The 23,230-nt window shown below is 50.2% G+C and overlaps 1 protein-coding gene across 2 annotated transcripts in view; it reads right to left on the bottom strand.

The window, feature by feature from the left end:
* CYTH4 (cytohesin 4) overlaps positions 1–8,335 on the bottom strand; it is a 30,617-nt gene extending 22,282 nt beyond the window's left edge. For both annotated transcript variants that reach the window (XM_068970135.1, XM_068970134.1), the window contains exon 1: positions 8,249–8,335. In XM_068970135.1, the coding sequence (XP_068826236.1) occupies positions 8,249–8,267 (19 nt within the window). In that variant the 5' untranslated portion in view covers positions 8,268–8,335. The remainder of the gene's footprint in view (positions 1–8,248) is intronic.
* Positions 8,336–23,230: the final 14,895 nt, after the last annotated feature.

The following is a 23,230-nucleotide window of genomic DNA, read 5'->3' as shown; positions in this document are numbered from 1 at the left end:
CGTAACTTCATTCCTTCACTGGATCATGTATCTCTCATCTAGTCATGTATTTGTGTGACCAGGAAGTGGCAATCATTTTCCCTGACATCCCATTGGCCACCTGTTGTCACATGGCCACAGCTACCTTCAGGAGAGGCTAGGTAATGAGCCTTTAGTAGGGTGGTCCTGATATCCTTACTATAAAGATGAGGAAACTGGATTTGGGGGGACATTTCACTCAAGCTCAGAGAGGTGAGGGGGACTGGCCAGGGTTCCAAAGGGGCAAGTTGCTGCCAGGGTGGGACTTGGGTGGGGGTGACTACAATTCACCTGGAAATGAATGAAAGGAGACGTGGGTGCTCCAGTGTCCTGAGCAAGGCGCTATGACCGTTTCCCTGCCTGGGTCAGCTGACCCACTGCTATTCACCCTGCTGTGCTTTCTGTCCCATAATACTCTCCTGGTCAAAATCTCCATGCAATCTTCATTCCTTAGAGGAGAAAGTCTTTGTCCTGGTCCTGAGGCCTCCACAGTCTCCCAGGCCTCTCCAGCCAGCCTTGTTCCCCACCATTCTCAACAAGAGCCCACCACTGCAGCCTGCCCTCAAATGGTCTAACAGTCTTACTTCCCCACCTTGGCCTCCATAGCTCCTCCACCCTAGGATGCCTCTTCTTGTCTGCTCATCCAAATCCTCTCGACTCTCAAGGCTTCACTTTGGGAAGCGCCTGATCACATTTCTTAAAGGTTTTGCGAGTACAGACATGATCTCTTCCAAATAAAAGCAGAGAGAATATCAAGGGGTCCCTTTCCCTACGTCCCCCTTCTGTCGACTGAGCAGCTATCTTGGACTTTGAGATGTCAGCTGGGTATTGAGATGGCAGGGCATCAGGCTAGAAGGAATCTGGGCTCCAGGCATCCATATGGAGAAGAATCATTTTTCAATGAGAGAGAGAAGTTTTGGATGAAGAAGAGGATGTCTCACTCTCTGTTATTCTGAGCCTTTTTGTTACATCAGCCAACCGTGAAACAGCTAACACAGTGTTCTTGTCTCTGAAACATGAACCACAACCTAGAGGGTGGTTGTCAGGACTGAAAATGCTGACTTTGGCCAAACACTCTGTGAGTATGTGGCATATGGTAAGGGTACAACACACATATAATGGATGCCACGTTATGCCTCCTGGTTCTCCCTTGCAGGACCAAGGCACCCACTCCCCCAGTGGCTGGTGTGGGCGTGTGTGACCTGCTGAGGACTCGCAGCTGAGTCCCTCCTCAGAACTTACCTCAGCCCAAATGGAGCTGCCTCACCCAAGGATACACTGCTCCCATTGGGCAGTCACTATATAAAGAGTCAAGGCCCAAGCCAGTTTTTAGACCCAAGCCCTATTGACTGAAGGAGAGGCCAAGCCCAGAGAAGGAAGGCTTCTGCAACACTATATCAAGAATATATGATAATGATCCCCTCATCAAGCAGCCGAATAGGTCTGTCTGACCCACCAAGTGATAAAGTCAAGTGAGCCCAACAGCAGTCCTTAGAGACAGAAGGATCCAGGAAGCCCCAGGGACAGCTGACCCAGACCCCCATGTCATCCACTGCTGCTACACCAGGTGCCCCAGCTCATACTGTGTCTTCACGGATGGGTCCCTTGCGACCTTATGGCAAAGGAGGAAAAGGCTGCACTTAGTTCTGGGATGGATGGCTCAGGGTTTGGCTACAAGTAAAACCGAATAGCTATTCAACTACAACCCTGCTCAAGATGTTCCAGAAGGACAATGGTGAGAAGTCCTTCCAGTAGGCAGAGCTTTGGGAAAGGCATCTATTTCATGTGGAAAGAGAAGCAGTGTGAAGCGAGAATATACCTGCATGCATGAGTAGAAGAAGGTGCCTTGACTGTTCAGAAAGAAAGAAGACTGAGAACAAAAAGGCCTGGGGAAGAGGCAAGCGGGTGCCCCTATGGCAGTGGGCAGAGTGTGAAGATTTTTGTAAACACGCTGATGTTCCCCAGGAGACAGCCACCACAAGGGAGTCACTAAATCACCAGGCAGAGAGAATGACTCAGCCAGTCTCTGCCTGGATAGCCCAATGCTTTTATCATGGTACATGGATGAAGCAGCCATGTGGCCTCTTTGGAGGCCCTGTGTGGACTCACTCATCCAGGGTCCCCAAGCTACTGCCACTATTTCATTTCAGACCTGCCAGCAACAGAGACCCACTGTTTTTCGACAAGAGCAGCCAGCAACTTGGCAGCAAATCTATTAAACTGGGTCCCTCATTCTGCTTATGGTGGCTTTTCCTGCCCACAGAGCCTGGGCTAGCACCACTATCCAAGGGCTCAATCTGCTGACCCAGAACACAGCAAAACATCCCACTGGACCAAGGAGCCCTCTTTACACTGAAGAAGGTGCGGGAGGAGCATGCGGCCTAAGGACCCAATGGTCTTCTCACACATTTCACCACTGGAAGATGCTGGCCTGATGGAGCCACGAGCAGCCTGTTGAAGATGCAGCTGAGCTGTCAGTTGGAGGTGTTAAACTGCTTGGATGGGGCACCATCCTTGAAGATGTACTACACACCTTAAATCAACGACCATTAGATGGTGCTTTGTTCCCAAGAGGTAATCTACTGGGATTCAGGAACCAGGAGTGGTACCACCCTTCTAGTGACCACCTTGGGAGATTTCCTTTCTCTCCTTGCAACTGTGAGGTCTAGAGATCCTGGTTTCCAAGTGGGAGTGGGGTGGAGGTGAGGGGAGGTAGCACTTATACCAAGGGACAAAGTAAGCGTCTCATTAACCTCTAAATGGATCTTTCTCAGTTTAAGACACTGAGACTCAGAGAGGTGAAGTGACTTGCTCTGGGTCACACAGCCAGGAAGTGGCAGTGCTGGCATCAGAACCCTAGTTTTCCCACACCTAAGCTTCCATCCCAGGAGAGGTAGATTCTGCATGCCTTTGGAAACATGCAGGGATGAACAGAGTGAGGGGCCATCTTCATGGAGACTGGAGCGGGGCCATAGCGTGGAGGCAGTGCTAGAGACTGGGACCAGGAACTCTTCCGTCAGGAGTGGAGGGAGGCTGAGTTCCACGGTGGAAAAACCCAGTCACTTCTAGTTGACTTTGGAGTGAAAGATCCAACTTTTGTGTTTGTTTGCTTTTCATTGTTTTCCTGTTGGCAGGGGTTTGTCCTGAAGGCCCGTTTCTCGCCCAGGGTACACCTGCTGGTGGAGGCCAAGTAAATTCCTGACTGGCTGCTTGCTGGATAGAAGCCAGGAAGGAATTCCACGTTCCTGTGGATGCTCCCCACGGTAGATGGTCAAGGATGAGCCATGGAGATCCCATGGCTGGGGCCCAGGCTGACTTCTCCTCTCTTCCTGTGGGGTCTCATTATTACCCCCTCTCCTCCTGGGCCAAGGAATCACACCCATACTCTCAGCTCCAACTCCCTGCCCTGAGCTTCAGACCCTTCCACCCCTCTTGTGTTCTGACCATCAGCTCATTTGTCTCTGCGACTAAAGCAGAACTCCTAGAATGTCCCCTCAACCTGGCCTTCTTCCTGAGTTCTGAAGCTGTGGGAATGGCCCCTCAGATACCCTGGCCAGAACCCCAGGAAGCACCTTGACACACACCTCACTCAGCCTCGTGTGTCCTTCATCACCAAGCCCTGTTTATCTTCTTTCTGTTTCCACAGCCTCCACCCTCACCCAGACCCTAGGCTACTCTCTCCAGATAACTTAGAGCCTCCTGAATCCTCCCTGCCTCCACTCTGTCCCTCCCATGCAGTCTCCCATGACATCCCATTGTCCAGTGGCTAAGACTCCGCCCTCCCAATGCAGGGGGCCCAGGTTTGATCCCTGGTCAGGGAACTAGATCCCACATGCTGCAACCAAGAGTTTGCATGCTGCAGCTAAATGTCCCTCATGTAGCAACTAATACCTGGCATAGCCAAATAAATCAATCTTAAAAAGAAGACTCCAAGTCTTACCTGGCCGACGCTCATCTCACACTGCACCCACCCCTGCCCTTGGCCTGAGGGCCTCTTGGCTGCTCTTTCCCTCCACAGGTCTTTGCACATTCTGTTCCTTGGTTCGGGAATGCCCTTCGTTCTCCTCCCTGCCTGGCAGCTCCTACTCATTCTCTCCATCTCCTCTGGGGCCCTCCATCTGTGCACCACCAACCTCCTCTATCCCCGCAGCAAATCTGGGATCTTGCTCCACAAACAAGCCAAGTTGCTGGCAAAGGAAAGACATGCTGGTTGAGCCCCTACTGTGTTGCAGGCCCTGGGCACTCCAGGCTCTTGCCATCCACTATCTTGTTTGATCCTGACCCTGACTCTGGAGCCTGGTATTTCTAAATCTCATTCTATAGATGAGGCACTGGGGGCTCAGAGAGGTTAAGTGACCTGCCCAAGGGGACACAGCTGGAAGGTGGCAGAGTTGTGGCTCACACCCCGGCCCATCTGGGGCTCTGAGGCCACAGCTTTGATACCCAATTTGACACCCATCTTCTGCAGCCAGGCATCTCTGTACAGATCGTCAAAAACCCCCACAAGACTCTAAGTGTGGATCTTCTGACCCAGAACTGCTGACCACCAAGGAGGATGAAGACAAGGTGCAGGGTGATGGCCGCAGTCTGAGGCCCCTTCTCTTTTGGGGTAAAAAAATAAAACGAGGCCAACATTATAGAGCTGGGGAAAGTGCTATTTTTTTCCGCCTGGGAAAGTGGAATGACAAGGGGGTAGTGAGAGGTTATTTATTTAAAAAATTTTTCTTTTAAGGCTCAATTTTATTTTAATGATTTAAATTTTTTGGCCACATGGCACGCGGGATCTCAGTTCCCCGACCAGGGATCGAACCCGTGCTACCTGCTTTGGAAGTGCAGAGTCTTAACTACTGGACCGCCAGGAGGTCTTGCCTTTTTATTCATGTAGCTCCTTTCATGGTTTGGCAGGTGTGTTCCTGAACTCTCTCAGGCCACCGTCCCCTTCTGTCAGGTCCTGACCCAAATAGCTGGAGGCTGGCCAAGTACGTCTAACCCCACTCCAACCCCGAAACAGTGCAGACCACCCCGAGCCTGCTGCTCTCCTCACGTGGTGGACAGGGGCTTTCCGACGCTTCACCTGTTTGCTTAAAAGTAGGGATTTCTCCCCATTTCAGAGCCGAGGGCACTGAGGTTCAGAAAGGGTGGCAAGGGCGCAGCCTGAGAGGGGTCACTGCTGATTTCAGTTCAGGTGATGACGAAGTTTCAGGCACTGGCGCGGCTCGCGGCAGATGGATTTTTAATAATAATAAGAATAGTGACAATAACGATAAAAGACACAAGAATATTAAAATAGTAACAACTGCCGCTGCCATGAGATCTGTTTACCCTTCACCGGGCTGTAAATCCATACCTCTGGAAGGCCGCCCTTGCCAACGACTCCTCCTCACCAAGCTGGGCTGTCCCCCCACCCCCGCCCCGCCTCTTGTGCCCCAGGCCCAGGCCGGCTGAGTGTGCCCAGGTGCCGCCCCAACCAGCTCCCCAGCTCCTCTCTACTTCCCCTTTGTCCTTCCTCTTTCCCAGCATATTTTTAGAAATCTGCTCATAGCCCCACTTCCAGGACAGCTGGACCCGCTTCCCCTTTCTAGGGCAGGAGGGGGTGCGATCCACGGGCCTTGAATCCAGCAAGGGGATCTGGGGTGGGGGGCGGCCAGCAGAGCTACACTCGCCCCAGCCCCTGAGGCCCTGTGCGCCCATCGCATCGTGTGGCTTCCTCCCCCAGCCCAGCTGCCTCTATTTTTAACCTGCAGTCTTGCTGCACCAGCCCCACGGCTGCCTTTGGTCACACCGGGGCTTTGTTGCCCAGACCGCTCAGCGTTTCAGCAGACCCGGGGGAGGGGACCTGCGGGTATCAAACACCCACAGCTGGAGGTGGGGAGGCAGCCCCTTCGCCACCATCCCATCCATTGTACGAGTGGGGAAACTGAAACCCACAGAAGGAAGAGGCCCATTGTGACCGCTGGCAGGTTGGTGCAGAGGTGGGATCTGAACCAGGTCGCTTCCCTAGGTCTTGCTGGGATGATGGTGCCCACTTAGAGATGACACTCCTGAGCTCAGAGAGGGAAAGTCACCAGGCTGTGAAGGAGCTCCAATAAAGACCCAGTCTAGGTAGCAGAGAAATGACCTTTCTTCCCTTCATTTCCTCCAGGAAGTCCTCCCAGATCACCCTTGCCCTGGGTGGAAAGTGTCTCCCTCCCAGGCTGCAGGTCTGTGCCCCTCTGCACATCTGCCCTGGGTCACCGTCCTGCAGGATTTTTCTTCCCCTGCCCTACATGCCAGACCAGCAGCTCCCTCGGGGCTGGGCTTGTGGCCTGGTCATTGCTGTCTCCAGCATCGCACAGCCCAGGACCTGCACACCAGAGGACTGCTTATTGTATGAACGAATGAATAGGTGAACTGATCCGTGGAATCCTCAGATCTCCCAAGAGACTGCCTGCAGTGACTCCGCTGGATCCCTGTCCTTCCAGGACCAGCCTGAAGCAGAGACTCACCTCTTGGCCTCCCTGGGAGGCCCCACCCCTCCCGTCCCTCCCCCACAGCCCAGGCTAAACTGGGGCTCTCACTCCTCTCAGATCTTGTCCCTATTCTGCCACTTATTGGCTGCCTGACTTTGAACAATTCCATCCTGTCCTCCAGTTCACCTCTGTGAGCTTCAGTCTCCTGAGGACAACCTCCCCGCGTGGTGGAAACAAACCATCCTAAAGATTTTTGTGTCTGAAGACCCCAGGAATAATGGTGCAAAGACAGGTAGTTGGGGGGCAGGAATTACTTCACTGTCTCCCGTCATCCTCGCAGCTGCTGAGTGACCTTGAGCCTGGCACTGCTCCTCCTGGGGCTCCTCTTGCCCCCCTAGTTGCCACTAAGATGTGTTAACTGAAGACATACACTCCATGAGCCACCGGGCCCCAAAAGCCTCCAGGAGAAGCACAGGGGCCTGGTGAGAGTGCTGAACAGGCAGCCGGGAGGCGTGGAGTCATCCTGCCTCAGCAAGACTGTGTCCCCTCTTTCGTTCCATGTGTAAATGAGGGCTTCCCAGGTGGCTCAGGGGTAGAGAACCCGCCTGCCAATGCAGGAGACTCAGGAGACATGGGTTCAGTCCCTGGGTTGGGAAGATCCCTTGCAGGAGGAAATGGCAGCCCACTCCAACATTCTTGCCTGGGAAAATCCCATGGACAGAGAGGAGCCTGGTGGACTACAGTCCATGGGGTCACAAAAGAGTCAGACACGACTTAGCAACTGAGCACACAAGTAAAGGAGGGCTGTTGAAACAGATCAGTGGTTCTCTAACTGTGTTCCCCAGAACACTTGGGGCAAGGGGAGGCGCAGTGGGTGGGGTCAGAATGCTCTGTCTTAGGTTTTGTTTGAAGAAAGGGTTCTGTTGCTAACAGGGTTCATGTCATCTGGACCTGGGGAACTGGACAGCTCCAGGCAGCCTATGTCTTCTGGAGTTTCAGGCCATGCTGGAACATTCTGAGATGCAGGGCACAGAGGTTTAGTCCCAGTCCTTTCTGCATCACAGATACACAACGCGACACAGCCTGGTCCTGCTCTCATACCAGCTGCTCAGCCTCCTTGCCTGCTTACCAGGCAGACTCTCAGCCACAGCCCCTGCTGCTCAACCCTGCCGGTCCCTTCACTGGCAAAGCTGGTGTCCTCAGCCTCCCCAAAGGCCATCATCGCCCACCAGAGGCCAAACGGGCTGCAGGGTTATTATGTCACCCAGACAGTTATCATCCTCACCAACATCATCATCTTCAACACAAACCACCTTTCTCAATTCCACCTCAGGGCCTTTGCACTGACGATTCCTTTGCCTGGAATGTTCTTTCCCCAGAAACTCACATGGATCACTCCCTTCTCTGCTACAAGTCTCTGCTCAAACAGTGCCTCCTCTTGAGGCCTTCTTGGCCACCCTCTCCCATCTTCCTTATCTCACCTTACTGTTCTTCATCCTGCTTGTCACCATCTGACAGCACATTCATATATTTACTGTCTGTCTCCTCTGGAGTGTGAGCTCATTAGGGCAGGGGCCATGCCTGCTTGGTTTGCTGGACTCCCATTACTTGCAACACAGCTTGGCGCCTAGCCTGAGCTCATCAAGGTCTGTCGCCTGCTTCTGCATGTCCCACCTGTGTTCTATCTATTTATACATGCTGCTTCCTGTGAGGCAGGCACTATTACCCCCATACTATAGAACAGGAAAGTGAGGCCTAGCCAGGTCGGCCCAGGTGCTTACCTGGGTGGCACAAGTCCATTCTGAAGCCCCTGGGGGAGAGTGGCCTGCGCTCCCGCAGCCCGCTGACCCCGCTGCCACTCGGGCTGCTCAGGCAGGGCTGTGTCACCTCAGACACACCAGGCCCTTTCCCGTTCGCCCCGCCCAGCACAGCCTGGGGAGGAAGTCCTGTCTTGCTGGGGTCTGGTGCGCAGGCTCTTGACGTAGCAGTACTTCCTAAAACCGGCAGAGTTTGAGTGGTAGGGATTCTTTGCATTTCGAGTGTAGGCAAGGGCGGAATAGAGGCAAAGGAGGCAGAAAGAGGGATGAGAGGGTGGGTGAAAAGAGAAAGACAGTGACACAGAGAAACACACACACACAGATGAAGATGCTTACTGGAGGACAGAACCTCCCTGCCTATAAACTTAGGGGCCATTCAGGGGGTTTCCCTCAAGGCCCAGTGGCTAATATTCCCAGTCCCAATGCAGGGGGCCCAGGTTCAATCCCTGGCCAGGGAACTAGATCCCACATGCTGCAACTAAAGATTCTGCATGCTGCAATGAAGAACAAAGATCCTGTGAGCAGCAACTAAGACCTAGCACAGCCAAATACATACATATTTTTTTTTTTAAAAAGGATCATCCAACTTAGATGGTCCAAGCTGAGCCCCATCAATTCCATCCCATAAACTCTCTTTCACCAACTCTTCCTTGAGCAAAGAAAAATTAATTCAGTGCTAAGCAGGGCTTTGCCTCCCCTTAATGTAATACCTAGTTTTTTCTCATCTAGGTGTCCACTGGGCAATATGCAGCCATGAAATTAAAAGACGCTTACTCCTTGGAAGGAAAGTTATGATCAACCTAGATAGCATATTCAAAAGCAGAGACATTACTTTGCCAAAAAAGGTCCATCTAGTCAAGGCTATGGTTTTTTCCAGTGGTCATATATGGATGTGAGAGTTGGACTGTGAAGAAAGCTGAGCACTGAAGAATTGATGCTTTTGAACTGTGGTGTTGGAGAAGACTCTTGAGAGTCCCTTGGACTGCAAGGAGATCCAACCAGTCCATTCTAAAGGAGATCAGTCCTGGGTGTTCTTTGGAAAGACTGATGCTAAAGCTGAAACTCCAGTAGTTTGGCCACCTCATGCGAAAAGTTGACTCATTGGAAAAGACTCTGATGCTGGGAGAGATTGGGGGCAGGAGGAGAAGGGGACAACAGAGAATGAGATGGCTGGATGGCATCACTGACTCGATGGACACGAGTTTGGGTGAATTCTGGGAGTTGGCGATGGACAGGGAGGCCTGGCGTGCTGCAATTCATGGGATTGCAAAGAGTCTGATATGACTGAGCGACTGAACTGAACTGGGCAATATGTTCAGTTTCCCTTTTCCCCCAGGCTGCTAGGAAGCTCCATCAAATCCAAAGCTCTTTTACAGCTGCTCTGTTGTCACACACAGACTTTGAGGCCAGACTCAGCAGTGAGACTCACCCCTGCCATTCAGGACCTGTGGGAACTTGAGTGAGTTATTTATCTGCCATGAACCTCAGTTTACTTAACTATAAAAGGGGTATAATAATCCTTTTCAAAAGCAGAGACATTACTTTGCTGACTAAGGTCCATCTAGTCAAGGCTATGGTTTTTCCTGTGGTCATGTATGGATGTGAGAGTTGGACTGTGAAGAAGGCTGAGCGCCAAAGAATGATGCTTTTGAACTGTGGTGTTGGAGAAGACTCTTGAGAGTCCCTTGGACTGCAAGGAGATCCAACCAGTCCATTCTGAAGGAGATCAGCCCTGGGATTTCTTTGGAAGGAATGATGCTAAAGCTGAAGCTCCGGTACTTTGGCCACCTCATGCGAAGAGTCGACTCACTGGAAAAGACTCTGATGCTGGGAGGGATTGGGGGCAGGAGGAGAAGGGGATGACAGAGCATGAGATGGCTGGATGGCACCACGGACTCGATGGACGTGAGTCTGAGTGAACTCTGGGAGATGGTGATGGACAGGGAGGCCTGGCGTGCTGCGATTCATGGGGTCGCAAAGAGTCGGACACGACTGAGCAACTGAACTGAACTGAACTGAATCCTTTCCTCAAGCTTGTGAAAAAGATGGAGGGAGAGAATATGTGTGAGGTGCTTGGCTATTCAGCAAACACTATCTTCTTTCTCCTTTTGGTTTCAGTTTTCTTTGGGGGTTAAAATGCATAATTTTATTGCTTGTGCCTTTTTGGATAGGCTGATTCAATCCTTTATCAGAAAAAGTGCGGTGTAAATAAAGATCTGTAAACACGAATTCCTTGTAACTTTGTGGCGCATGTTGGCTTGCTTATCTGTTTCCCCATCAGTCTTGAGGCCCCCTGAAGACAAGCTCCCCTCTGTATTCCATGTCTGGGAAGTGCTGGGAGCCTGGTAGGTGGTCATGTATACACTGAATGGGTGGATGCATGAATGAATGGGTGAGTGAAGGGCACACAGTCGAGATGGCCTGGCTGACGCAAAAGCTGGCTGAGATCCCCACCATTTGCTCTCTCCACACCCTTTGCATTGTGACACTGCCATTCTTCCCACTAAGAGGTGGTGTCTGCTTCTCTTCCCCTTGAATCTAGGCTGGGCTATGTCTTTCTTCAACCTCTAGAATGTGGCAAAATGATATTACATGATTTTCGAGGCAAGGTTTTAAGAAGCCCTGTGGCCCAGCTACCCTGGGTGGCCTGTTGAGGATGGAGACATGCAGAAAAGAGAAAACTGGGGCTCCTTTCTGGGAGATGCTTGGCCAAGTTGGAATTTGAGTGAGTGGCCAGCTCAGGACCAGTGGCTGGGCCTATTCACTACTGGTCTAGAACTTTCAGGACTCTTCAGACCTGCCCTTATGCCACCACCCCTTGCCCACTGGTTCTTGCCTAACTCAAGGTTGTCTCTTAGGACACTTATTGAGTTTATATTCATGATAAACTAGAACCTTCTCAACAAATCTGGGCCTCAGGCACAAAAAAAATTTCCTGGGTCACTTCAAAAAGAGAAATGGGGAGAAAGGTACCATTGTCTGTGCAAAAAAGTGTTAACAATGGGTCTGAAAATGTTATCCTTTAAAAGACTTGCTTGTATTATTACAGTAGTTAAGGCATCGAAACAACCCAAGTGTCCATCAACAGATGAATGGATAAAGATGTTCCACACACACACACACACACACAGAGGAATATTACTCAGCCATAAAAAGAATGAAATAATGCCATTTATAGCAACATGGATGGACCTAGAGATTATCATACTATGTGGAATCTAAAAAAAATTGCTACAAATGGACTCATTTACAAAACAGAAGAAGATCATAGACACAGAAAACAAACAAACGGCTACGAAAGGGGAAGTGGCGGAGTGTGTGTGCTCAGTTGCTCTGTCACGTCCGACTCTCAGGCTCCTCAGTCCACGGGATTTCCCAGGCTAGAATACTGGAGTCAGGTGCCATTCCCTACTCCAGGGGAATCTTCCTGACACAGGGATTGAACCCACGTCTCTTGCAGCTCAGGTGCTCTCACTATGAGTGGCAAAGGGTTTGGTAGAGTCAACAGTAGGGGAACTATGGAGACCTGGATTCAAATCCCGACTCAACATCTGCCACTTGTGTGAACTTCTCCCTTGTTTTGAGCCTTGTTTTTAGTCATCTGCAAAATGGGGACAGATAAGACTAAGTTTGTTAACATGAAACAGAAAACCCAAATAACAATGGTTTAAAGAAACTAGAGGTATAGCAATGGCAGCCCGCTCCAGTACTCTTGCCTGGAAAATCCTGTGGACAGAGGAGCCTGGTGGGCTGCAGACCATGGGGTCGCAAAGAGTCGGACACGACTGAGAAACTTAACTTTCACTTTTCACTTTCATGCATTGGAGAAGGAAGTGGCAACCCACTCCAGTGTTCTTGCCTGGAGAATCCCAGGGACGGGGGAGCCTGGTGGGCTGCTGTCTATGGGGTTGCACAGAGTTGGACATGACTGAAGCGACGTAGCAGCAGCAGCAGCAGCAGCACCAGCAGCAGAGGTATTTATCTCTTACGAGAAAGAAGCCCAAGGTAGGTAATACAGGACTACTCTCATGGAAGCCTGGTAATCAGTGATGCAGGCTCCTTCTAACTTACTGCTTCTGTCCTTGAGGTTTCCTCATGGTCCAAAGTGGCCGCATAATCTCTAGCTGTTATGCTTGAATTTGAGATTAGGAAGAAGAGTGAAGATGAGAAGGGCTCCCCTTAAAGGGCTGTTTCTGAAGTTCTTTCTGATCTGATGTTAGAAGCCTCTGTTTCCTTCATGTACACTAGGTGAAGGTTCATAGTTGGTTATGGGACAACACACAACAATCCCCAAACAACCAACACAACTATTTCTGGAGGGCCCACTACTTGTCAGGCGATGTGCATATCATCTCATTTAATCCTTTTTACATCTCAATGAAGTGTGTTACAATTCCTGTTTTATACAGGAGGAAACTGAGCTCAGAGAGGTTAAGTGAATTGTCCAAGGTCACGCAGCCAGGAAGAGGCAAAACTCAGATTCAAGCCCTGTGCTGACTTCATGGCCACTCTGAATTTATGGGAGCATCATTTTGAACATTTAGAACGAAATTCAGCATCCTGTCCACACCTTAGGGAAAAGACAAAAAGCACTTGAATCAAATTGTAGCAAAACTATGTGGGTAAAACCTTTGCTTGCCACAACATTCAGGATTCCGCATCTGAACACAGTGGGCTCAGGGAAAGAGACCTGGAAGGAGCTTGAAGTGTAGTTGCTCAGTCGTGTCCGACTCATTGTGACCCCACAGACTGTAGCCGACCAGGCTTCTCTGTCCATAGGATTTTCCAGGCAGTAGTACTGGAGTGGATTGCTAGGAGCTTAGAGGTGGTTTAATTCAATAACTTCATTTTACATATAAGGTAACTGAGACCTGAAGAGGGAGGGGACTTAGAGGAAGGGGCAGAACCCGCCCTTGAAATCCTTCATGCTGCAGAGTGTTCCATCCTCCCACTGATGCACCACCCACCCACCCATCCATCCACCCACCTACACACCCATCTACCCACCCTCCATCCATCCATCCATCCATATATCCCTCCATCCATCCACCCATCCACCCAATCATCCACCCACCCATCTACCCACCCACCCATCCATACATCCATCCATTTGTCCACTCATTTAGTTGGTGTTTATGGAGGACTTGCTATGTGTTATGTGCTGTTTTGGGCACTGGCACATGACAGACAAAAATCTTGGCCTTCATGGGGCACGTGGTTAAGCCAGCTGGACTGGGTGGGATGCGGTGGGTAGGGTGAGTATCTGGGATGAATCATCTCTGAAGTCCCTCTCCTTCACAATTTTCTCTGATTTCTCATTTTTCTCATGACTCGTAGCTGGAGATAGCATTGGTCTGGTGGGTGGGGCAGTCCTGCATTTGGGGGCTGCTGGGGGTCTGCCCTGTGAGACCTGAGCAGCAAGCAGGGCTCTCAAAGTCCATGGGCTCACCAAACAAGCCTGATTTCCACCAGACCTGTCACTCCTCATCTGGGTTTGACCACAAGACTTCCTGGGAGCCTGTAGGACAGAGGGACAGAGGAACCTAGACTTGTGGGAGGGTCCATGCCGCAGCCAAAGACAGGGTTGGATGGATAGGTGTACGGGCAGTGAAGCACACTTTCATATTCAAGGTCACATAGAAATTGGCTCTAGTGAAATAACTGCACATATGTGCAAACGGGTGAGTGAGCTCACAGAGGCTCCTCTCAGTATCACTGATAACCAGGGAATCAGGGATGAGTCAAAATGCAAATCAGGGACTAAATGCTTAATAAATTATTTTGTGCCCAGATGATGGGTCAGTGTGAGTCATTAAAAAGAGTGAGGATAATGCAGAATTCAGCCATCTTTTGTTTGTAAGTAAGCATAACTCAGTCTGGATTCAACTGGAATATACTGACTCAGTTTCTGGAGAGTCAGGGATGGGATTGGCTTTGGGCCAGAAGTTCAAAATATCCTTGTTCTCTCTCTGTCTTTCGCTCATTCTCTGTCTGTCTTAGCTCTTTCTGTCTCATGGGTTTTCTCCGTGGGGCAGCCAATCTGGCCACAGAAGGCTCCAGGTTCATATCAAGTCACCTTTGAGTTCAGAAAGAGGACGTACCTGAAAAGATTCTCAGGGAATGACTTTGATTGGCTAGGCCGAGGTCACGTGCCCATCCCTGGACCAATCACTGCCACACCACTCAGTGAGGGCTTCCCAGAGCAGGGATGCTGGTCTGGAGTCTTGGTATGTGTACAAGGAAGGAAAGAATCCTCTGGAAGTTTAAGCAAGAGTCTGTGCTTCAGAGAAGGTGAAGGAAGGGTTTGAAGAAACAGCACAAGCCAAGGCTTGGAAGCTTGAGGTAAAATGGAGGGTGGGGCTTGGGATGAATTCAGGCCTGGATCTGGTTTTGCCTGAGCTCTGCGCCTCCCCTGCCCCTCTTCCTCTTCCCAGGCCTCTGCCCTCCACTCGGCGGTTCCCTGACTCCCGCTTCCCCTTTCCAATCCTTCATAATTTCCTCTGATTTCTCATTTTAAGGCTGCAGTAGTTTGGGGACAGAAGTTTCTGCTGGGCACAGGAACACACACGTGCACAAATCAAGGGCACTGTGTGCATAACCCACATGCAGAAGGTGACCCAGGTGCCGCCTTCCTCCCAAGTTCACTGGAGTGGGGACAGGGAAGAAGCAGAAGGTCTCCAGTGGGCCTGGGTGGCTGCATCGTGGGGTGGGGTGGGGCTGAGGTCTGAGACAAGCCAGAGGCCGTGTATCCCCATGTCCTCCCTCCCTCGTGGTCACCAGGTGGCTGCAGCAGCTCCAGGCATCTCATATTTAGTTGGCTGCGCCCACCAGGGCTCTGTTCATCCCATGTGGCCAGGGCAGACCCATGCTCACACCTGGATGCCAGAGATCCTGGTAAACTGAGCCCCTGGTGTCTGCAGCCTCTAGGTAGTTGGTGGGCTCTCCCAGCCAGGGAGGGGCTGTAGTAGGAACCAACGTGTTGGCCTGTGGGGCCTTGGAGGGAGAGGTCACCATGGGGATGGAGGAGGAGCAGCTGGAGAGACAGAAGGAAGCCTGGGTGTGGCCAGAGACCCTGAGATGAGGGTGTCTCCAGCAGAGTCAGGGGGCAGAGTCGAAGGTCCCTGAGTGTCCATTGCATTACGGCTGGGTGGCTGGAGTGGGAAGTGGCCAGGCAAGGGCAGCAGGCAGGAAGTGGAGGCAGTGCAGGGTTGTTGGAGAGGAAAGAGTGAGAGTAGGGTCTGCTGGTGGGTGGAGGAGGGCACTTTAAAGAAGGGAGTGACTTTACTTGAGCCAGGTTAGGGACCCAGGGTGTTTGTGACTGGAGAGGGTCCCAGGAAGGAGGAGGGGATGTACCAGAGTGGAGGGCAGCTGAGGGGGCAGAGCCAGAGGAGTCCCCCAGGCCCCTCAGCTCCCTGCTCTGTAGACTAGGAAACCAGTTCAGAGATGCCTCACCCCCATTTTGCCCCCTGGTCACCACCAGCAGGCAGGGATTCAGCCCAGAGTTTGGTTCTGACTTTTGGGTTACTCTGGTTGAGGTTGGGTCATCTCCCTGGGATATCAGGTCTACTTATTTTGGAGGCCACTCCTCCAAAATAAGTTTCTGTCAGTCTTCAAAAGATGGAAACCCAGTACTTCAGAATGTAAATTTGAGTCAGCCTCAATCTACCACCGTCTCATTTTTTGCTCAAAAGTCTCATTATAGAGCTTTAATAATACATTCAGTTTACACATGTCCTCGAGGGTCCCCCAGTCCCCTTTTCTGCAATCCCTGGTCTGGGAAGATCCCACATGCCATGGGGGAAATGAGCCTGTGCACCACATCTACTGGGCCCGAGCTCAGCAGCAAGAGAATTCAGCTCAATGAGAAGCCCGCACACCACAACTGGAGAGGAGCCGCTGCTTGCTGCAGCTAGAGAAATCCCGCGAGCGGCAATGAAGACCCAGCAGAGCCAAAAATAAATAAAAATTTAGAAAAATCACCATATGCTCAGATGCTTGAGACCTCAGCAAGGGAGACGTTGTCCTCCTCTCTGAAATGATGTCAAGATATATTCTGGGCTTCAGAGCTCTGGGGTCAGTCTTTAGCAAAGTGGTTATTACAGGAAATAAGGAAACCACTTCTGTGTTTGCTGTTGAAGGCATGATGTCACTCAGTGGTCCTTACATCAAGAGTACACAGAGTTTTCTTCTAGCAGGGTGTTAGGAAAATGCAACTCACCGGGGAACTCGTCTGTTTCCGCCTTTCCAGTAAGGAGAACTGAGTAACTTGCCCTGTTTCCCTTTTTACTCCAGCTGCCAGGAAACTCAGGCAAATCTGAAGCTCAGTTTTAGCATCATTTGCCATATTTGCCTTCTTCTTTTCTCCTGAACCTGAGTTTCTACTTTCATATTCCTAGATTTTTGTATACATGGGAGTCTGGGAGATACAGATTCTCAACATGAAAGAAAGGGAAGAAGATGGAATAAAAATCTCAGGCAAAACCCAAGTGTAGTGGTCAGGGGAGACCAAACTTAGTTTTGGCCACCAGCCTGCTGTGTGTCCTTGGGCCACTCACTCACACTCTCTGATTCCTTCTGACCTCCTGACCATCTCTCAGTCTCCTCTGCAGGCTCTCTTTCTCCACGTGTCCTGAAGTGTTTGTTCATGCATATTTATGAAGTGCCAGTCTGCTCTGCTGTGTAACAAATCACTCCAAAACCTCCTGGTGGGTCTAAATGACATTGATTTTGCTCACACATCTGTAATGTAGGCAGGGCTCAATGGGGACAGCTGGTCTCAACCCCAGTTGGTCTCAACTGGGTCAGCCCAAGACTGGTCCTGGGATATCTGATGACTCTCTGTCTTACATGTTTGGTGACAGGTCTGTGGGCTTGAACATCTAGAACTCCTTGGCATCTCTCTCTCTTGCTCTCTGTGGCCTCTCCACATGGTCCCTCCAACATGGCAGTTCCAGGGTAGCCAGCAGCTTTGGGAGCCAAGGGGTGTGGCCCATGGAAGAGCCAGGTGGAAACAGTCGCCTTTTATGAGCTGGCCCTGGAAGTCTCTCGGTGTCACTTCCACCACAGTCACAGGGTCACACTGGGAGAGGCTATGTGGGTGGGAGACTGGTGGTGCCCTCTTTGGAAAACACCAGCTGCCACTCTTCCTCACGTCAGTCAACACATCGGGCCCTGCAGACATGGGCACAGTGGCTTGTAGCAGGCTAGCAACCTTTTCTTTATCGTTCAAGGCCTGCACCCGCACACCGACATTCCGTCCAGTGCTCTGTTCTGACTCCTGACCTACATTTCCAGTTTTCCACCTGACAGCTCCATTTGGGTGCTTTCTCAGCTCAGTGGGTCTCAAAACTGGCTCCTTGCGTGTTTTCCAGCTCAGCAAAGGGCAACACTGCTTCCCTGCTCCCACCTCACCCCCAGTCACTCAGGTGGGATCCCAAGTGTCAATTTTGACCCCTTCTCTTCCCTCCTCCCTGCCTGGACAATCAATGTTCCCTAGAGCCTGGTGTCTGGAACGACTCTCAGAGCCATGGGCTCCCTGTTCAGGAGTGCTGCCTCCTTGCTGCCACCTCCCTATTCGGGCCATCATTGTCCTTCCTCTTGTGACAGGCCAAGCAGGTCCTTTGGCCTCAAGCCTCGCCCCGCCCTTACCTGACCCTTTGCCCTCATAGTACTCAGACTAATCTTTCTAAGACACAAATCTGGTCACGCCACTCTTCTGCCTAAGAACCTTTAGTTGGCTCCCTTTTGCCTTCAGGACAATAATATTTGTTTTCATTGCTGGATCATAAACTCTAAGGGGCTGGTTCTAACACATTAGCCTGAGGAACATGGTGATGTTAAGTATTTGTCGAATGAATAAATGGCTGGGGTGGGTGTCAGGGTTTGACGAAATCTGTTCTCAGGACTTTTTGATCCCCGACCTTCTATGTTTTACAACTGCAAAGTCCCTTCTAACCAAAAGGCAGGTGGCCAGCCGGCACCTCTTCTCCATCTGCTAACCGTGGTTTCAGAGATGGCAATGCTCCCAATGGGGCCCTGGGATGAAATGAGAGCCATTGTTTCTCTCTGAGGTTGGTCATCCCCACGTGATCATGGCAGCTCTGGTAACCAGAACCTTCAGTCATCAGGAAGCCAGGCCCCTAGGCCAGGCTGGGCCATAGGACTCATGTCCAGGGATGCTGATATAAATCAGTTTGTGATGGCAATGGGGCTGCAATCCTGAAATCCCCTCAATCCTGAAATCTGCTCAAAGGCCCCTTATGGTTATAGAGGAAAAAATGGTGGTGGGGCTTTTTATTCTTTATCTCCTGTCCAATTGCCTTGGTTGCCCCTCAGACTCTGCTGTTTGGGTCACCAGGTTGTTGCGAGTGCTGAGAGGAGGCCCCATTTGGTTTCTTCAAGTGACCCCAGGCCCACAGGGCCCTGAGATGGTCCTGGGACAGATGAGGCATGTGAATTGGCTAAAGTCGTCACTGAGTAGGGATGGACAAAGACTTCTGACCCCCGCCTGCTAGAACTTTCTCTCTGGGCCCAGGTCTGCAGGCCAGGACAAGGGGCCTCACGGCTGGGGGTCACTCTGGGCAGGGGGTGGAAGGCATGGGATGATACCAGGCAGTCAAGCTTCTCCTGCTTCCTCCGTCCCCCTTGGCTGTGTGACAGGAACTAAAGGCCTTAGTCACATCAGCCTCAGTCTCCAGCTCTATAGAATGGGCTCGTTTGCCTACCCAAGACCAACCCAGAGTACGCTCTTCGAGGCTCAAGGGCTCTGGGCTCCCAGTCAGTGGTTGGAGCCTGGCAGACACGGCCAGGTCCCCACCAGCTGTGGCCCACTTTCCCTTCCTGGGCCTCTTTTTCCTTCTCTCTAAAACCTGGGATCATGTCAGCACCTCCCACGAGGGAAGGTGTGAGGAATTTCATGAAAGAACCCACAAAAAGCAGCCAACACCCAGCCATGGGGAACCCAGGAGGTTCTGACCACCCTCTTCCCTTCCCTCTACCTTGGGTTCCTCTGAGACCAAAACCGGCCCACGGGCTCCACCCTGTGGTGACTGAGGGGATACCACTCAGAGAAGCCATGGCCTGGAGCTCCTCTGAGGGGTCTGTGTGGGGGTCAGGGTTGGGCGCTGGGAATAACGTGGCAGCGGTGGCCCAAACCTGCCTTCTTTTTCATTCTCCATCACTTCCCTCCCTGACTCTCCATGCTGGCTCAGGGTGGGGATGCGGGTGGTGGGGAAATGATGCCTTGGGGGAGATGGGTGAGGGGTAAGGAGGTGCTGGGGTGGTAGGTAAGGTCAGGACCAAGGGAGGCAGATGAGGTCATACAACTGCTGGATGAGATTTAATCTTTATTTCAAAGGTAAAAAATTAACATTACTTCGATATTTTGTTCACCATGACTTTTTGGCGCCTGATTTCCAAAGCTATCACCTAAAGGTTAATTTATCTTGATCAGTGACTTTGGCTTCCCTTTAGCACCAGAGATGACTGCCTCAAAGTGTCTCACCCTAGTCCAGCCCCTTTTGGGGGGTAGTGGGGGTAAGTTGGGGGAGGCTGGACTTCAGCAGGAAAAGCCTCACAGGCGGCCTCTTGACTCCATCCAGTGACCGGCCCACCCTCCCGGCCTCCGTCCATCATCCACCATCCCTTCTTTCCTCCATCCCTTCGCCATCTGTCCATCTGCCAGGGTGGCTGAGAACCTGCATCCTCCATTTAGGTGGGCTACATTTGCTTCCTGGCTTCCCATCCTGGGTGACCTATGTGTCCATTCAACATCTACAAGTCCCATTTGACAGAGTTTTACATTTAAAAATCATTCCTGTAATACTTGAATACATCGTTAAACAATCCATTGATCCTTGATGTTCACAAACATTCAGTGAAATAGTTATGATTATCCTCATTTTACAGATGAGGACCTGAGGTCCCCAGGGTGAAGTGTATTGTCCAGGGTCCCAGGGTCTGTGAGTGGTAGGGATGTGAGATCCCACAACAACCACATCTGTCTTTTCATGTCACTGCCTCTGCTCAAGACAGAGTGAGGTCCAGCCGTGCCCTGGACAGCCAGTCAGATAGGGCAGGCCATCCTCTGATGGTTCTACGGGCAGGTGATGAGTTCTTGGGACAGGTATGCAGGTCATAGCTGTTCCTCATTAATGGATTCTGGGTGTGGATAACCAGTGAAGGGACCAGAGGGGAGGTTATGTGAATTGGCTTGGAGGAGAGAAGGCAGAAGAAGGAGGGGGATCGAGTGGTGGGAACAGCATATGAGGACCACAGAGGTGAGGCTGAGCAGGTGACCCCTAGGCACACCTGTAGGTCGGAGCGCAGGCTGTTAGGTGAGAGAATCTGTGCTTGTGGCTTTAGTAGGGGGCGGGGAGATGAGCTTTCAAAGAAAAATGGCTGCTAGACTGTGAGAGGTTCTGCATGCCAGAACACAGCATATATTTCTTATCTTACCCGACTGATAATAGATCAGGAAGGAACCACCCTTGGTAGGAAACCTCTCTTGTGCCAGACACTGTAGAGGGGTGTTCATGTCGTTTGTCTCCAGAGCTCCTCACCACATCCCTTTGAGACAGCTATTGTGATCTTGTTTCATAGATGAGTGAGGCTGAGTACCCTGTGGATCACACAACCTGATGTGAAGAGCTGGGAGTCAAGCCTACTGCTAATTTACAGTTTAGAAAGGTTGCTCTGACAGTTATATATATATATATTTTTTTTTTTAAAAAAAGGACTTGATAAGATAGATTAAAAGTAGACAGACACCAATGATTTTCAACAAAGAGGCCAAGACTGTTCAATAGAGAAAAGTATTATTTTCAACAACAGGTGCTGGGAAAACTGGATATCCACATGCACGAGAATGAAGCTGGTCCTTTACCTAATACCATCTACAAACATTAACTCAAAATGGATCAAAGGCCTAAATGTAAGATGTAAAACAAGACACTTCTTTAAAGAAAATATAGAACAGAATTTTCATGGCATTGGATTTGGCAATGCTTTCCTGGATAAGACATCAAAGGCACAGGTGACAAAACAAAAAAATACATAAATTGGAGTTCATGAAAATTTTAAATATTAGTGCAAAAACACACTATCAACAGAGTAAAAATGCAACCCAGGGAATGGGAGAAAATATTTGCAAATCACATATCTGATAAAGTATTATTGTTGTTCAGTTGCTAAGTCAAGTCCGATTCTGTGACCCCATGGACTGCAGCGCACCAGGCTTCCCTGTCCTTCACCATCTCCCAGAGTTTGCTCAAACTCATGTCCATTGAGTCAGTGATGCCATCCAACCATTTTATCCTCTGTTGTCCCCTTCTCCTCCTTCCTTCAATCTTTTTCATCATCAGGGTCTTTTCCAATGAGCTATCTCTTCACATTAGGTGGCCAAAGTATTGGAACTTCAGCTTCGGCATCAGTCCTTCCAATGAATATTCAGGGTTGATTTCCTTCAGGATAAGGGATTAGTATACACAATATATACAGAACTTCTAAAACTCAACAACAGATAAACATACAGCCCAAGTAAAAAATGGGCAAATGACTTGAACACACATTTTTTCCAAAGAAGTTATACAAATGGTCAATAAACACATAAAAAGATGCTCAACATCGCTGATCATCAGAGAAATGAAGAACTACAGTGAGATACAGTCTCATATCCATTAGGGTGACTATTGTTTTACAAAAGCAGACAAACAGGAAACAACAAGTGTTGGTAAAGATGTGGAGAAATTGGATCCTTTGTGCACTGTTGGTGGGAACGTAAAAGGTACAATTGCTGTAGAAAACGACAGGGTGGTTCCTCAAGAAATTAAAAATGGAATTACCATTTGATCCAGAAATTCCACTTCTGTGTATAGACCCCAAAGATTGAAGACAGCCTCAAAGATACCCATGTTTGTGGCCGCATTATTCACAATAGCTGAAATGTGGAAGCAACCCAAGTAGCCATTGATGGTTGCATGGATAAGCAAAATGTGGTCTATACACATGATGGAATATGATTCAGCCTTAAAGAAGAGGAAATTCTGCAAAACGAAGAATTTTTTGAAGTAATTCTGCAAAATGAAGACTGTCTGCAAGCTCCATCCGCACTACATGGAATGTGAGGACATTATGATAAGTAAAAAAAGTCCCAAAGGGACAAATACTATATGATTCCACTTATATGAGGTCCTTTGAATAGTCAAGATCATAGAGACAGAAAGTAGGACAGCGGTTGCTAGGGGTTGGGGGGAGGGGGCGGGGAGTCACTGTTTAATGGGGACAGAGTTTCAGTTTTACAAGGTGAAAAGAGCTCTGGGGGGTTGCTGGATGCACATTATGAGTGCATTTAATACCACGGAACTGTACACTTCAAGACAGTTAAGACGGCGATTTTTATGTTATGTGCATTTGTGGTGTGTATTTACATATTACAAATGTATGTGTATATTATACGTGTTTATACATGACCCAGTATCGCGGGTTGACACATTTGGAATTCCGCAGCGAGATCTAGCTTGCTGTATGCGTCTGGGCATCGTCACCGTGCAGATGACCACAGGGTCACGGAACTGCGTGAGGTCACGGTGGCTTCGGAGTGAGAAAAGGACTGAGACCAGATCCCCGTGGAGCACTGTGCTAAAGGTTCCAAGCTGGATGAAGGGCCCAGAGATGAGAGTGAGGTTAGACAGGCAGAAGGCCTGTAGGAGAGAGGTCAAGGAAGGCCAGGGCAGGATTTAGAGACATCAGCTGTTCATGTTTACCTGGCATCTGCTCTTCCTTAACCAGAGAGGGTCTTAGCTTTCTTTTGGGACCAGCATACCTCCACGTTCAGTCCAGGTGATTTATGAGGCTGACCTCATCCGTAGCTCCAGGAGGCAGGTGGAGAAGGGATGACCCAGGTGCAGCTAATAATATTCCATCCCCTGGCTGTGGTAACTGGTTCAG

The sequence above is a fragment of the Capricornis sumatraensis genome, chromosome 4 (assembly GCF_032405125.1).
Source record: "Capricornis sumatraensis isolate serow.1 chromosome 4, serow.2, whole genome shotgun sequence".
Taxonomy (NCBI): domain Eukaryota; kingdom Metazoa; phylum Chordata; class Mammalia; order Artiodactyla; family Bovidae; genus Capricornis; species Capricornis sumatraensis.
This window is presented reverse-complemented; position numbering and strand designations above follow the sequence as displayed.